At 47.7% G+C, this 16,985-nt stretch overlaps 1 protein-coding gene across 6 annotated transcripts in view; it reads right to left on the bottom strand.

Annotated features, from left to right (window-relative positions):
• The window catches only part of Slc39a11 (solute carrier family 39 member 11), a 327,639-nt gene that overhangs the window by 265,842 nt on the left and 44,812 nt on the right, over positions 1-16,985 (bottom strand). For 3 of the 6 annotated variants that reach the window (XM_069993187.1, XM_069993188.1, XM_069993183.1), the window contains exons 1-3: positions 9,795-9,874; positions 4,970-5,088; positions 2,846-2,884 (exon numbers count right to left, since the gene is read on the bottom strand). In XM_069993187.1, the coding sequence (XP_069849288.1) occupies positions 2,846-2,884; positions 4,970-5,077 (147 nt within the window). In that variant the 5' untranslated portion in view covers positions 5,078-5,088; positions 9,795-9,874. Of the gene's footprint in view, positions 1-2,845; positions 2,885-4,969; positions 5,089-7,854; positions 7,997-9,074; positions 9,177-9,794; positions 9,875-16,985 lie in introns of those variants that run through there. The other 3 variants (XM_069993184.1, XM_069993186.1, XM_069993185.1) reach the window with 3 other exon arrangements.

Raw genomic sequence — 16,985 nt, forward strand, 5'->3', positions numbered from 1 at the left:
ATGCATAATCAGGTACAGTGGGCTCATGACTATAGATAACTGACTACACAGAAGGCTGAGGTCAGGCAACTAGAGGCCAGCTCAAGCAAGAAGTTTGCAAGACCCCACCTCAACTAACAAAGAGCGAGGTACAGTGGGACATGCCCATCATCTCAGCTATCCAGGAAACACAAAATAGGAAGATCATAGTCCAGCCTAGCACTGGTGACTCATGCCTGTAATCTTAGCTACTCAGGAGGCTGAGATCTGAGGATCATAATTCAAAGCCAGCCTGGGCAGTAAAGACCATGAGACTCTTATTTCCAATTAACCACCAGAAAACTGGAAGTGGAGCTGTTGCTCAAACTAGTAGAGTGCTAAACTTGAGCAAAAGAACTCAGGGACAGTGCCCAGGTCTTGAGTTCAAGCTCCATGACCAAAGACGGGGGGAGGGGGGGATCATAGTCTAGGCTGGTCCAGGCATAAATGTAAAACCCTAGATCAAAAAATTAATAAAAGCACAAAGGGTTGACAATGTGGCTCAAGAGGTAGAATGCTTGCCTCACAAGCACAAGGCCTTGAGTTCAACCTCTAATATTAAATACATATATATACATATATTTAGTGTATATATATATATATATATATATATATATATATATATATATGAATTCTCAATTACCAAGCATTATATCTGACTCCTAGGTTACAGAAAATATAGGGGATGGAGGAACAAGTTATACAGGAAACAATCAGCAAAATTCTATAGACAATTGAGCCAGTTTTTCCAACAAACAGCTTATACACACAACAGGTCTGCTGAAGAATAAAAGAGATGTGGGAGACTGATTATTAAACTAATGCAATAGGAGATGATGTTTAGATCCTAGTCCTTGCAAAACAATCTTAGAAAGCCCCGTTGAAAAGATGGAGAATATCTGAATATGGTAGGGGCTGTAGCAAGAAATTATTGCTAATTTTTGTAGGTATCCTGAGGTCAAGGTGATGTTTTAAGTCATTTATTCATATATATGTGTGTGTATATGTATATATACACATATATACACACATATATATTTATATACATATTAAAATTTACAGGTGTAATTACATGATGTCTAACTTTAAAAAATAATCTATTTTTTATCCCAGGAAGGCTGTAGAGGGAAAGAAATGTCAGTGATGACTGAAGGTAGAAGAGCAGTACGTAGGTGATACCTTAGGATTCTTTCTATTTTGTTACGTTTGAAAGTATCTGGCAGAGCACTGGTGGTTCACACCCTGTAATCTTAGCTACTCAAGAAGCTGAGATCTAAAGGATCTCAGTTTGAGGCCAACTCTAGGCAAGTAAGTCCAAGATATTCCATATCCAAAATAACCAGCAAAAGGCTGGGCTGGAATCATTAAAACTAGCTAAGCAAGCAAGCCACTGAATTAAAACCCTGGTATGCCACGCCGACCCCAGTAGAGTCTGTTTAGCATGGGAAACCATCTATCAGACCATGATTGGGGCCTCGAGACCTATCTCTGAGTTTTGGGACTTCACCGAAGTCTACCTCAGAGAATGGGGCTTTACAGAAACCTATCTCCAAGTTTTGGGACTTCACCGAAGTCTACCTCGGAGAATAGGGCTTCTAAGAGGCCTACTCCTGGGAAAAGGCTGGAAAAACCCCTGGGAAAAGATGTGTTTCTGTCTTTCTTCTCCTCATAAGAGTGCCTATCAATCTTTTACTGTTTCTGCTGTTCATTGTACTTACTCATTGTCAACGTTCCCTTATTCAAAGCTCTTTCTTAAGAGTGTTGACGACTCCAATATCTGATGAGTGTCTTGAAAATATGACTAACTCACCAGAGTTAAGTGCTACCATGAAACCCCTCTTATGAAGGCTAGTAGACAAGTTATAAGTAAATATAAAAGTATTGGGGGTTTCACAAAGTCACTCCAGCAGAAGGAATTGTAAGAAATTTACAAGAAGCTGTAGGCACGGCTAGAACAGAAGGAATGTATGGCAGTTGTTGAGATAACTACTTAGGAGAAAGAACTTCCTGGTACTCTCATTTACTAAGAGACTTGCTAGATCTAGGCCTTCGTAACCTTATAATTAAGGCCTCTATAGAAATAAGGTAATGGTGAGATGGTGACAAACGTCGAAACCCATTATATTTCTTAGAGATAAGCCGGAAACAAGTGCCTTTCAGGCGACCAGCTGGTGACCACCTAAGAATGAAGCCCTGCAGCAAGATTGTGTAAACTTTTGCCCTTTCAGGCGACCAGCTGGTGACCATCCAAGAACGAAGCCTTGCAGCAAGATTGTGTAACCTTTTGCCCCTTTTCTTATGAAGACTTCTGTTATAAAAGTTTGTTATCCTCTGCATTAAATCGCACTCAGCACTCAGCACTCAGCATCCACTCCTAATGTGTGTGAGTTGTCTGTTTGCCATCTCCCCGTCCTATTCCAGGTTCCTCCCCTAGGTATCCTCCATCGTCCCGACAGAACCCGGTCCGCGGCACTGGTACAGCATATCTGTAATAATGCCTCCTTTACAGAGGAAGAAGAAAGTGGACATTTAATTAGTCCTAACTATGTATCATGCTGGGTCCATGCTAAGCCGTTCCTAAATATTACCTAATTTCCCAAGTCTTTAAGGCAGCTGCCAAGCGGCACTCTTTCACTATCAGAGAGGCAGGAGCATCAATCAACTGGAAAATAAATATGACTGGGGACAGGAAGGCAGAGCATTAGCACTTAGAGAAAGAACTAGACACATCTCGATCATGAGGGAACAAACTGGTAATAGCCCATGGCACGGAAAGGCCACAATAGACATGTCTCCATCAACATTTCCCCTGCTATATGCAACTTACCCCTGCAGCAAAGCCGAGACTTCCATCTAGGATCCGCCTCTGAAAGGAAAAGATGTTGTTTCAATTTTCTAGGGACAAGAGGAGGTATCCTGGGTCAAAAGAAAACCAGAAAGCCCAGGACAACCACTGGCTCACACCTGAGCTGATGAGAGGATCATGGTTCAAAACCAGCCCAGGGAAGATAATCCATGGCATTCTTACTTCCAATTAACCACCAAAAAGCCAGAAGTGGAGGTGTAGCTCAAGTGAAGAGTGCCAGGCTTGAACAAAAAACTCAAGAACATCAACAGTCCCAGAGGGGAGGGAAGGGGAGGGGAGGGGAGGGGAGGGGAGGGGAAGGAGGGGAGGAACTTTGGTAGTTTATACTTGTAATCCCAGATACTCATGAAACTGAGATTTGAGGATCATGGTTCAAACCCAGTCCAGGCAGGAAAGTCTATGAAACTCATTTCCAATTAGCCACCAAAAAAGCTGGAAGTGAAGCTGTGGCTCAAGTAACAGAGTGCCAGCCTTAAGTAGAAAACATTCAGTCTCTCCAGGCCCTAAGTTCTAGTCCTAGCACCAATACACACACACACACACACACACACACACACACACACACACACACACACACACACACAAATTGTTTTTAGTGTCAATCTGTACAAGAACAGAGAAATAAAATGTGGAATGTACATACAATGGAATATTCTCAGCATTAAAAATGAAGTAAATTCTGGCACAAAGGCCATCATGAGTGAGCCCAAAGGACATTACCATAGTGAAATGGGCCAGCCATGTGCACAACTCTACAGCCAGTCAACAACAATGTATCATCCTCTCATCCTCTTCCTGCCCCAACAACCTTCATTCTCCTGTCTATTTCTGTGAACGATGACATCTCTGGGCATCCTGGCCCTCCAAGTTGCCAGGCTGTGTAGTTTGAACTGATGGGTTGGTTCCAACCTCCTCCAAGAGATGAGGAGGCAGGCAGTGAGTGGAGACAGGATCTCATCATTGAGACTGGCGTCTACATGATTGGTCTTTAATGCAGATGCCTGCCTTGCCAACTTCCTGTTTTCCTTCTCAGATCCATCACTCAGTGGGTCAAAATAGACTGAAGTCAGTTACTCACATGCAATCCCTAGGAGTTCTTTTTCTTTCCTCCCTCCACCCCCCCCCCCTTTCTTTCTTTCTTTCTTGCAGTTTTGGTGCTTGAACTCTGGGCCTGGGCACTGTCTGACCCTCAGCTCTTCACCTCAAGGCAAGCACTCCACCACTTGAGCCACAGCGCCATTTCCAGTTTTCTGGTGGTTAACTGGAGATAAAGAGTCTCATGGACTTTCCTGCCTGGGCTGGCTTTGAACCTCGATCCTCAGATCTCAGCCTCCTGAGTAGCTAGGATTACAGGCCTGAGCCACCAGTGCCCAGCTTGTCCCTAAAACTTCTACAGGTGCGAGCTGAACAATGCAGGGACTGGGGACAGAGGGAGCTAGGGGTGGGGAGAGCAGAATCTCAGGCATAGGTGAATGTGGGTTGTACAGGGTGTATGGGGTAGAAGGGACTATGGGCAAATGTGGAGTTGGGTGGTAGGGATTTAAAGATGTGGGGTGTAGAGGGAGAGAGAGATGTGAGGGATAGAGGTGCACACAGGGCCTGAGAGTACTGAGAGTATGAAGGGGATACAGGAAAGATGAGTGGGATAGGGGTGGATAGGTTAACGGTCTTCAGGGGGAAAGGGAGGTGGGCTATTCTGTACTCACCCAAGGGATGAAAAGCCACAAAAAGCTGCGTAGACGAGAAAGGAAGCAGATCCTTCCCCACCCCCATGGACTGGTCAGTAACACAGCCTACTTCAGGCCTGAAGAAATTACAGGTAAGCAAGGACCAAAGCAGTGGGTGAGAGGAGGCTGACTTACTGGTTTCTCACTGCCATCGGCTGAATTGGGGTTGGAAGAGACAGGGAGTTGGAGATGAAGGCTGTTCAAAGCCCATGTTAGCAACCAGGTACCACAAGGACAAACCTGACCACCATCACCTGCAAGTGCAGCCAGGGACATCGCACAGAGAGGGCTGGTTTCACAGCCCGTGCCAGGGTCCCCAAGAACTTCTACAACCCAAGTCAAGCCAAAAGTTCCTCACCTGTCCAGAAGAGAATATGAAGACAAGAGCAGCTCCAGCTGCTGTCAGAGCCCAGGTGAAGAAGGTCCCCAGTAAGGCCTGGAATACTGAGCTGTAGCCTTGAAGCATGCTTGACACAGCTGTGGGCAGAAGAGCCAGAGGTCAGCCATCGGAGGGCTCTTTTGGTGGCACACACATGTCCTAGCCCCCCTGCCTGGGTTGGCCTCCATCTGGGGTGGCAGTATGCATGCCTGTCACACTAGGCTGGGGTCCCATAACCAATATCTAACTCCTCAGGTTCCCAGGCACTAGAAGTCATCTAACTCTGAAAGGAGATATGGGACCCCCAAAGAGAGGCCACAGAAGGCCAGGCACTGGTGACTCATGCCTGCAATTCCAGCTACTCAGGAGGTTAAGATCTGAGGATTGAGGTTCAAAGCCTGTCCAGGCAGAAAAATGTGTCAGACTCTTATCTCCAAGTAACCAGCAAAAAAAAAAAAAACAGAAGTAGATGTATGGCTCAAGCAAGAGCAAGAGGCCCTGAGTTCAAGGCCCAATCCTGACGGGGGCGTGAGGGGGAGGGGCAAAGAGGCCTCATAAGAGGTTGCTATGTTGAGAAGTAATTCCTAAATAGAAGAAATCTCAGGCACCAACGGCTCACATCTGTAGTCCTAGCTTCTCCTGAGGATTGCTGGTCAGAGACAACCTACACAAAAAAGTCTGTGAGGCTCTTATCTCCAATTAACAAGCAAAAGAGCTGGACTAAAGGTGTGGCTCAAATGGCAGTGAGCCAGCCATGAATGCAAAAGCCAAGCAAGAGCACGAAGCCCTGAGCTTACGCCCCAGTACCTGCAGCCAAAATTAAAACAAAAATTAAATTTTAAAAAAGCTCAGCGAATGTAGATTGTGTAGCCTGGAGGAAGAAAGAGGGCTCCAGAAGACCTGTCAAACCGTCCTGTCAGTTATCCTGTCTCCTGCAGACACAAGTGACAGGCTCTAATTCCTCTTTAAACCTCTTCCATCTACTTTCCAATCACCCCTCAGCAGTCCCTGGCTGGCTGCAGGGTAAGTTCCGCTTCCATCTCTCCATGGGCTCTTGGAACCTAAGTCTCCACTGTCCCCGCCCAGGTACCATACCGCAGCTTAATTCTGTAACACCTTCACCAAGCTGCAGCCAGTCCTACCCCGAGTCTCTGCTCATGTACTTCCATCCTGGAATTCCTTCCTTCCATAGCTCCAGCACCAGAACCCAGAGCATCCTGTATGGCCCACCTGATGCCAACTTGCGTAGGGAGGCTTTCCTCAACCCCTCCCATCTGCACACGCACCTCTGCTGCTTGTATGGCCGGGCTCCCTCATCTTTTCTATCCTGTGGCTTAAAAACAGCGGTGATGCTTTTCCACAGGCAGCATTCCTGGCAAACGGGGCTTTGCTGACTCAGAAGGAGCCAGCTTACCTGGGCAGGACAGGTGAGGACAAGAAAACAGACACGAATGGCAGCACCCTTGGCCAATGCAGCATCTCATCTGCGATGAAGCTGACCTAAAGCCACTGCCCACCAAGAAAGAGGAGTGTCCTTCCTTCTTGTCTAGGCCCAGAGAATCTCCCCCAGAGTTTAACATGCTGAAAATCCTAGCTCTGAAGCCATAGCAAGTTACACCTCTCCCTATGGAAAGTTCCAGAGCAGAGAAAACCACTTGTTGAACAGCCCTGTGCTCTGGTACACAAACACGGGGCCTCAAGACTTCAACTCAAAGGCCCTCATTCAGCTACCCCTGGCCTTCAGTACCCACAGGGCTGGATCTGACCCCACCTGGCCAGTTCTGCCAAGGCTGGCACAAGACAGACAGAAGCCCTGGGCCTGCAAATCAAGAGCAAAGGCACCACTCCTCCTGAGTCTAAATGAAACCAGAGGAGGACAGGGCCTATGCCATGGAGCTCAGCCAGGTTCAAACCTAGGAACGACTGTGGGCCCAGGTGAGGTTCTGCTCAGCACCAGTGCTAGGAAAACTGAGAAAAAGAGCATGTTATGGACTTAAAATGTGGTCCCCTAATCTAAACACAGCCCAACATGGCCTCAATACCAATTAAAGAAAACAGATCATATTTTAGAAGCCACTCTTTGCATCATCATCTTGACAAGTCAGCCTAAAGAAGTGTACTGTGTTTGCTTTTAAACTAAGACATCTGACTAAGCTGGTGGCTTATGCCTGTAATCCGAGCTACTTGAGAAGCTGAGAATGGAAGGATCATGGTTTGAGGCCAGCCTAGGCAGTAAAGTTCTCAAGACTCCTTCGCAACCCACAGCTGAGTATAGTAGCTCGTATGTGTCATCTCAAGATATGTGGGAGGCTGAAACTGGGAGAATCATGATTGCAGGCAGAAAAAGTCACAAGCTTTCATTTCAACCTAAGAAGCTAATATAATGGCACAAACCTATGAACCCAGCAACAACAAGAGGCCTAAATTAGGCAAAGAGTGGCTCAGGGATATGCCTGGGCAGGAAGCAAGATCTCATCATAAAAATAATCAAGGCACCAGGTGCCAGTGGCTCACACATATACTCCTTGCTAGTCAGGAAGCTGAGATCTGATGATGGCAGTTCAAAGCCAGCCTAAGCAGAAAAGTCAGTAAGACTCTTGTCTCCAACTAACCAGCAAAAAAGCTGAAAGCAAAGCTGTGGCTCAAGTAGTAGAGGACCAGCCTTAAGCAAAAAAAGCTCAGGGACAGCACTCAGGCCCTGAGTTCAAGCCTCAGTACTGGTACAAAAGTAATAACCAAGGAAAAAAGAGCTGAAGGTGTGGCTCAGTGGTAGAACACCAGCCCAGCAAGCACAATGATCTGACTTCAAACCCCATTACTGCCCCCAGAAATAAAACATCTGGAACATTACACAGATCACGTACATCTAGCTGCTTGCAGATAAAATTTCCAACATTTCCAAAGACAGGCGCAGAGCTATCACCCTCTGAGTTCTCATCATCTAAAACTGGTCAGAATACAAACACCTTTGGTTCTTTCTGTAGTCCAATGTGCCTTTGATAACTTCTGAAAAGAACCAACAAAGCCAAAGTCAAAGTGGATTCTGTGGGCTAGGGACAGGAGGAAGCCCTCAGGTGCTCCTACTCCCCTTTAATAACTAAGCATCTGAGAAGGGGACACAAAGGAAGTCCAAGGCCACATCCTGTCACTCCCTGAGGAGCAGCATTTAACAGAGGAGATGCAAGCCAGTGCCCCTCAGAGAAGTCTCTTCCATCTGTTGTTTCAAGATGGTCTAAGAACCCAGCAGCACAAGTGCCCCTTGGGAGCTGCTTAGGAGTGTGGAATCTCAGGGGAAACCCCGGACTTCTTCATCAGACTCTTATCCATTCCTGTGGGGGATTCTTTCTGTAAGAAAATGGGAAGCACCTCACTTACAGGGGACCAACTTCTACCAGACTAAGAGCTGGCAGGTGAGTCCTGCCCTGCATAGGGCTGGCAAGGGCATTATTAGAGTCCCAAGACAACAAAAGGTGTTTCTAACATGGAGACCAGGAAGTGAACCAGCCACTGCACAGCCAAAGCAACTTGCTCACATAATGGGGCACATATTTCCTTCAGGGCTGGATATTAATATCATAAACTACTATGAATTAGCACAAGAAAGAATCCTTAAAAAAAAAAAAAAAAGGCCAATATCAACAGTAGCTCATGCCTGTCACAGTAGCTACTCAGGAGGATCACTGTTGGAAGCCGGCTGGGGCATAAAAGTCCATGAGACTTCATCTCCAAAAATAACTAGCAAAGAGCCAGGCTGGCAGCGTGAGTGGAGTGGTAGAGCGTTCACTAAGTGAGTTCAAAGTCCAGTATCACCTCGTACCGGTGGTTCACACTCGTAAGCTAGTTTACTCAGTGTGGCAGAAATGTGAGGATGAGGATCTGAGGTTTGAAGCCCGCCCAGGCAAGACAAACTATTGAAACTCTTTATCTCCTATTTTTTTTTGCCAGCAAAAAGCTGGAAGTGGAGGTGTGACTCGAGTGGTATTTGCCAGCCATGAGTGGAAAAGGCAAGCAAGAATGAAAGGCCCCAAATTCAAGCCCCAGTATCAACACAAAAATAAATAGAAGGCAACACCACTTCATCCACCTGCACATTCTGCTACAGCAGCCCCAGGAGGTGATACTCGCTAAGGAGACATTTGTTTTTCTTTTTCCCTTTCTTTAAACCTGTTGCTCGCCTTGTGACCGTCACCTGGGAAGATGAAATGGTGGTGTTGTTGCAGGGTGGGGTGGGGCACTGCCTGGGCCTCAGTGATATACACACACACACACACACACACACACACACACACACACACCCGAGCCTGGACCCCCCCCCCCGAGTGGAAGCCAGCAGGACTGAGGTGTGGGCGGGTAGGACTTGGACAAGTTCTCCAGCACCCCGCCACTCAAACCAGAGCTGCAGACCCAGGACCTGATTAAGACATGCCCCATCCCGGGGGCCTCGCCCAGACCCCGCTGCAGGTCTAACCAGATTCCCAGGTTAAGTCCTGGAGTGAGTGGGAGGGGCCTCGACGCAGCCGGACCGCAGCCGCCTCGGCTCCCGGGCCCCCACCCCACCGGGCGCGACTGAGGAGGAGGCCGGAGGCCCGAGGCCCGCGCGCATCCTGGCCGTCCGCGGCCCTCATGGGGGGAGTGGCGGTCCTCTCGTGCCCCGGCCGCCCGCAGAGCCTCCCGGGGGGGGGGGGGCTTCCCAGACCCTCCGGCCCCGGGGCGCCCTTCCAGCTCCAGGGCCCACTCTCTTGTACTGTGGGCCCCGGGCCTTCGGCCCCACCGCAGACGCGGAAGGAGGGAAAAGCCGACTCACGAGGGCGCCCCGGCCGCCCCCGTCCGCTTCCATGGGCCCCGCCGGCTCCGCTGCGCCGCCACTTCCTGCTTCCCGCGCACACGTGGCCGCCGCAGGCCCCGCCCCCCCGGCGCTCTCGCGGCCGCCGCAGGCCCCGCCCCCCGCGCACACGTGCCCGCCGCAGGCCCCGCCCCGACCGGCCGCCAATCCCTCCTGGAGAATAAATTCTCGGATTCACAGCCCGCGCCGGCCCAGGAACAGGTGGGGCGGGCTGAACAGAGTCCTGTGGGCCGATTGGGGGGGCGCCGAGTTGCTGGGACTGATCTCAGTGGCAGAGCTGGGGACTGGGGTTCGAGACCACCTCCCCACCCCAACTCCTCATCTCAACCAATAAGCCGAGTTTTGTGGGTGCACACCTGTGGTTCCAGGTAGGAAGACGGGGTAGACGGCTACCCTGAAAGCAAAACCCCGGACACCAATAATCCGGCCGCCGGTGGCACCTGCTCTCAAAGGGACTGAGTGAAGGAGAGAACGTTCTCACCAATCAGCAGCGCCAGCATCATCCAGAGAAACCCACGGCCACAGGACACGGGAGAGCCTCTACCACGAATGCTCAGGGGCACCGGGGCTGGTGGGCACCGGGACCGGGCAGCAGCTCACCTCCACCCTGGCCCCATGTCTGCCTGTTCCCACACTGGAGACCCCAGACCCTCCTGGGCTGTGGAATGGAATCACCGGCTCCTAGCTCAGCCATGACAGTGACGATCTAAGAAAGACTACAGGGAAACCAGTCAGAACGCCAAAGCAAGGAAAGAAAAGAAAAAGTTTCCAATTGCCAGGCACCAGTGGCTCACGCCTGTAACCCTCAGGAGGCTGAGATCTGAGGATCAGGGTTCAAAGCCTGGGCAGGAAAGTCCGTGAGACTTATCTTCAATTAACATCCAAAAAAGCTGGGAGTAGAGCTGTGGTAGAGCATTCGCCTTGAGTACAAAAGCTCAGGAACAGTGCCCAGGCCCTGAATTCAACCCCTAGGACTCACACAAAAATTAAAAGAAAAAAATTATCATGGTAAGTCTTTACTCTTGTCTATGATCCATGAAACCTTGGGTTCGATTCCCAGCACTGCAAAAATAATAGTGGTACACAGAACGGAAACTTTACACATAGCATTTTACCAAAAGTCACTGTAATTGGTGAGGATCTGTAGTCTTGCCACATTTTCAGAAAACCTTGGGGACCTGTGATAGGTAACAGCTCAAACAGAAGACCTCATGCTTGGAAGGATGCAAGGTTCTCATGTCTAATTAAAATGAAAGATGGAGCCCTTGCAAATTCCTCTGTGCCCTCTGTTCCCATGAACAGTTAACCCAGAAAGGCAATTTCCTAAGAACTTGCTGAATGAAACTGTTCAAAATACAGGAGAGAAAAGTCATTCATCATCTTAATCCTTTCAACACAGAGGATGGTTAAGCCAGACACAGTAGGATAAACCTGTAATACCAGGCAGGCAGGAGGCATAGATAGGAGGATGGAGGTCTGAGGTCAGCCTCAGGCAAAAACTCAAGATTTATCAGAAAAATAACTAAAGCTGGGGGCCTGGCTCACATGCTAGAGCAACAACCTCACAAGAGTGAGGACCTGAGATCAAATCCCAGCACTGCAAGGAAGGCAAGGATACTTAGCAATAGTAGATAATACAACAAACTCCTTTGTACAATTCACATACACTAATTTTTAAAAACAGAGGGATAGGGCTGGGAATGTGGCTTAGTAGTAGAGTGCCTGCCTAGCATGCATGAAGCCCTGGGTTCAAGTCTGCCTGCCTAGCATGCATGAAGCCCTGGGTTCAAGTCCTCAGTACCATGTAAACAGAAAAAGCCAGAAGTGGCACTGTGGCTCAAATGGTAGAGTGTTAGTCTTAAGCAAAAGAAGCTCAGGGACAGTGCCCAAGCCCTGAGTTTAAGTTCCAGATCTGGCAGAGAGAGAGAGAGGGATAAATAAAAGAGCAGTTAAATTACATAGACTAAATGAGTGGACATCTGTGCAGCTAGTCAAAATCATAAACCTTGTAGCAGCCTATGAAATATTTATGGTATCATGTTTTATGAAATAAAGCAATATACAAAAATATGTGCCAGTTGGAGTCACAATGGTAAAAAAAAAAAAAAAAAAAAAAGAACGCAAGTAACATAAGACCAGAAAGGAAGTCACACCAATTAAAGCGGATCCTCCTGCCTTTCTATAACTGTATGTTCCTTTCATAACTTAGAAGCTTTTTAATAAGGCATAAAATAGACTGTTATACAGAAATTAAGGCTCATTGAGCATACATAGTAAGACCAGCAGCAAAACTCAATGAAACCAAGACGTCTAATTCTCAAGCCCTTCAGTCAATAAAACAGAATCTCTGCACTCACATCCAAAGCCGCCTTGTGTACAAAACACCTAGCTCTTTGGAGAGAGTCAGGATCCCTTGAAAATTTACACGGTTCCTTGTAATCAATCATTTTGCAAGAATTTTCTTCCCTTCATTAACTCTTCAACAGGCCAGCTGCAGAATGAGATAATGTTTGCCTGAGAGCTGGAGGCCTAGGGAAGGCACCTCCCTCCCTCCCTCCTCCCTCCCTCCCTTTCCTTCCTCCCTCCTCACAGTCTCCCCAGCCCCTAGGGCTTGCCTGTCACCACCAGACGCCTGTCAGTGCCCTGCAAAGTTTCTGTCTCTTACCACCAGCTTGGCAGACAGATGGTTGGTGGGGTCTTGGCTCAGGAAAACATTTGAGGCTGGAGGTGCCTTCAGACCTGTGTACCCCACCACCCACTAGAGACCCAATTCTCTGGTTATCCCCAAAGCCCTCCAAAGTCTCCAGGGAACCCTGAGGTCAAAGCAAAATGTCTGTGCCATCTCAAGGCTCCATTTTTCTCCTAACTCAGCCCCAGAAGTTGGGATTTATGCGGACACAGAGAACCCCCCCCCCACACACACACACCCAGATGCTGTCAGGAAGCTGCCTGGTAGTTAGACTTTAGGATGTTGTACCCTAAAGTTGCTACTTCTTGGATGGAGAAGGGTAGAGTGAATTTTTCCAGAACGTTCTATGGGGAAGATGGGAATGCACCTCCAATTTTTTTGTTTGTTTTTGAGACAAAGTTCTTGAAATTTAGCTTAGGCTGACCTGGAACTCTGTATGTAGCCAGCTAGTCTCAAATTCACAAACTTTTTGCCTCAAGCTCCAGTGTGCTGAGATTACACATGTAAGCCACCATGCCCGGCCCAGTCCATTTTATTGGCAAAACCTGTTTGTACTGATTTACCAAGCATTGATTATCTAGTATATAAGCAACTCTGTGAGACTGTAACCCATCCCCTCCCCAAAAAAAAGATGGTATGGAAGAGATTTATCAAGCCAGTTTTTGACAAACGCTTCTGTATTTGTGAAACATACATTTTTTTGTCCTATTTTTACCTGAAGTTCAGATTAGTCTGAAAGACCAGGCTGTAGCCTCTGGGCTGCTGCTCCAGCTCAAAGCCACAAAATTGGATTTTAATTTGCTTTTGCCTCATTCAGCTTTTGTAAATATTAATCACTGATAAATGTGATAGAAGGCAGTCCCTTCAAGCTTAGGAAGCCCAGGTTGGAAATCACTGCTGCAGAGAGAACAGAATAAACGGAACACTCTCTCTGGGTTGGAGAAACAAAGAAAGCAATTGTGTAAATATATTCACCTATTCAGTCAGTTAACACCAAAGTCCGAAGTAATTCAAACATCTGTCAAAATCGTTCCTTACATGTACAACAATTAGGTTTTTCAGCCCTCGAGGGAACTGCAATGAATATATGTCATCCCTCTAGTGAGCAGAAAAGATACTTCATAGGTATTTGTCAAATAAATGAATAGTGATCCACATTCTTTAAGACAATTAATTTAAAGCACACACTGCAAAGCAAGACTTTTTGGTGAATGATCTCACAATAACCCTAAACCCAAAATTAATCAAAAGCACACTTAGCTAGCAGGATCTTGTATGATAGGCTGGCTGGGTCCTGGGGGAGCTCACTCCAAGATGATCCTCTTCCCTTAAATGCTAGTCATTCTCTTGTTAAGCCCACCCCACTCTGAATCCCTGCTTGCCCAGCTCTAGTTACTGCTTTCCAAGGCTATACTCATGTAGGAGTAGTATTGGTGCATCCTGGGTAACTGCTCTACCACTGCCCAGTGGTAGATCCACATCCTTAACCAGAGTTCTCGTTTGTTTGTTTGTTCTTATGCCAGTCCTAGGGCTTGAACTCAGGGCCTGGACACCGGGCTTTTTCATTCAAGGCTAGCATTTTATCACTGGAGCCACAGCTGCACTTTTGGCTTTTTGGTGATTAATTGGAGAGTCTCATGAATTTTCTAGGCCTCTTTGAACTGTGATCCTCAGATTTCACCCTCCTGAGTAGTTAGGATTATAGAAGTGGGTAACCAGTGCCCAAGTTCTCATTTAAAGGGGAGATCAGTTTAAACATTCAGAGGTGGAGACCGAATTTGGCCAATTCCACGGAACAAGCGAAGCCATGGAGAGGGAAGTTTTTTTGTTTTGTTTTGTTTTGTTTTGGGGGGGGGGTCCTGTCGTGGGGCCTGAACTCTGGGCCTGGGCACTGTCCCTCAGCTCTTCAGCTCAAGGCTAGTGCTCTACCACTTGAGCCACAGCACCACTTCCGGCTTTTTTTTTCTTTTTTCTTTTGTGGTGCTGAGGAATGGAACCCAGGGCCTCATGCATGCAAGGCAAGCACTCTACCACTGAGCCACCTTCTCAGCCTCAAGAGGGGAGTTTTAGAAAGCAAATATTCTTTCTGCTTTAATTCATTGTTAAACCTACATGTACCTAGACCCCCGCATCCATCTGGCCTCATAGCCATTAATTACATAAAATCTTGTACCTAATTTTTTAAATGATGCATGTATAATTTATATCCACTAAGCATAGAAGCTAAAGAGTTGAATACATGCCCTACTTCTTTTTCTTTTCTTTTCTTTTTTCTTTTGTTATTATTGTTGGTCATGAGGCTTGAACTCAGGGCCTGGGCACTGTCCCTGAACTCTTTGGTTCAAGGCTAGTACTCTACCACTTTGAGCACATCACCACTTCAGTTTTTTGGTGGTTAATTGGAGATAACAGTCTCACAGACTTTCCTCAGATCTCAGCCTCCTGAGGAACTAGGGTTACAGGCATGAACCACCAGCCCCTGGTCTTACCTTTTACTACTACCTCTCACAAAACATATTTCCTGGAGAGAAAGAACTTGAGAATTTGATTTAGTAAATAACAAAGTTGCGGAGGTGGGCATGGCCTGCTCCCAGGAGGAGCTGGAGAAGACTCTGGAAGCAAAGAGTAATAGGATCAGAAGAATGAAATGTTAGAGTTGAAGGAGCTCTTAGGTAGAGAATGCAAGTTACAAGTGGAGGTGAGAAACACAAATCTGCTAACAGAAAAGGTGCTAGCTGTCATGGTGCCATGACATCACAGAGAAAAGGCTAGACACTTTAAAAAAAGAAGCAAATATTCACTACAAAGGTGATTTAGAACGACAGAGTGACCAATCAAGAGATTCCTGTGAAATTCGGGTCTCTTGGGAAAGAATCTGGGATGAGCAGGACCACCTGATGTCTCCACCCCACATGGCGGGAGTGAAGGAAAGCTGACCATCCATGCATGCCCGCAGCTCTGCAAGGGCTTTTCCAAGGCTCACATGAAGAGGAATAGTCCTTCCCCAGGCTGAAGGACACAAAGGCCTTGCTGCCCCCTGCACGGGCTGTGCTTGTGTAGCACAGACCCCTCCCAGACCCCTCTCAGGAACTGGATTAAGATGCAGAATGTCTGGCACACCTATAATCCTAGTTACTCAGGAGGCCGAGAACTGAGGATCATGTAATTCAAACTCCAATGAACCAGCAAAAAGCTGGAAGTGGAGGTGAGACTCAAGTGGTAGAATGTCAGCCTTGAACAAAAAGTTTGGGGACAAGTTTTTTGCTCAAGGCCTGAATTCAAGCCCTAATTCTGGTGCATGTATACACACAAACACACACACACACACACACACACACACACACACACACACACTCACACACACACAAAGTTGCAGCATGGCAGACCCCACCTTGAGTGGATGAATCAGAACTCAGATTCAACCAGATCCCCAGAAAATCCCTGGGCACAATGACATGTAAGGAGCACAGAGTTGTCAGATGGAACTTCTGAGTCTGTGCATGTGCTGTGTCTTTTCTTGTCTCCATACCAACGGGAACCACCCAAATGGATGCCAGCAGAAAAGTCTAGAACAATATCTTGAACCCAGCAGATGCTTTGTCGTCTGGCCAGGACTTCTCAGCCACAGAAACTATGGTCAGACGATGCCAGACCATTGTTGGTGGGGGCCTGTCCTCTGCACACCAGGCTCCCACCCAGCAGACACCAGCAGTACCACGTCCTGGTCACCACAACCAACAATGTCTCCAACATCGCCCCCAAGTCTCCTGAGGGTCAAAACAATCCCAGGTTAAAAACCACTGTCTTTTTTTTTTTTTTTGGTTGGTCATGGGGCTTGAATTCTGGGCTTGGGCGCTGTCTGTGTGCTCTTCAGCTCAAGGTGAGTGCTCTACCACTTGAGCCATAGTACCACCTCTGCTTTTCTAGTGGTTTATTGGAGATAAGAGTCTCACGGAGTTTCCTGCCCAGGCTGGCTTTGAACCGTGATCCTCAGATCTCGGCCTCCTGAGTAGCTAGGATTACAGGCGTGAGCCACAGGCGCCAGGCAAAACCACTGTCTTAAAACCAGACGTGGTGATGCACGCCTGTAACACCAGTGACCCATGAGATAGATGTAGGACCATCACTGTCTGAGGCTAGCCCAAGCAAAAGTATAAGACCCTATCTGAAAAACAAAAAAGTTTATGCAAAAAGGGTGAGGGCATTGGCTTAAATGATAGAGCAGTTGCCTAGCAAGCTCAAGACTGAATTCAAAGGAAGGAAGGAAGGGAGGGAGGGAGAGAAGGAGAGAGAGTGGGAGGTAGGGAGCGGGGAAGGGGGAAGGAGGGAGGGAAGAAGGGGAGGGAGGGTGGGAAGGGAGGAAGGAAGAAAGGAAAAGGAAGGAAGGAAGGAAGGAAGGAAGGAAGGAAGGAAGGAAGGAAGGGAGGGAGGGAGGGAGGGAGGGAGGGAGGGAGGGCAGAAAG

Source organism: Dipodomys merriami, unplaced genomic scaffold (assembly GCF_024711535.1).
Source record: "Dipodomys merriami isolate MVZ:Mamm:240054 unplaced genomic scaffold, mDipMer1.0.p SCAF_42, whole genome shotgun sequence".
In the NCBI taxonomy this organism is placed as follows: Eukaryota; Metazoa; Chordata; class Mammalia; order Rodentia; family Heteromyidae; genus Dipodomys; species Dipodomys merriami.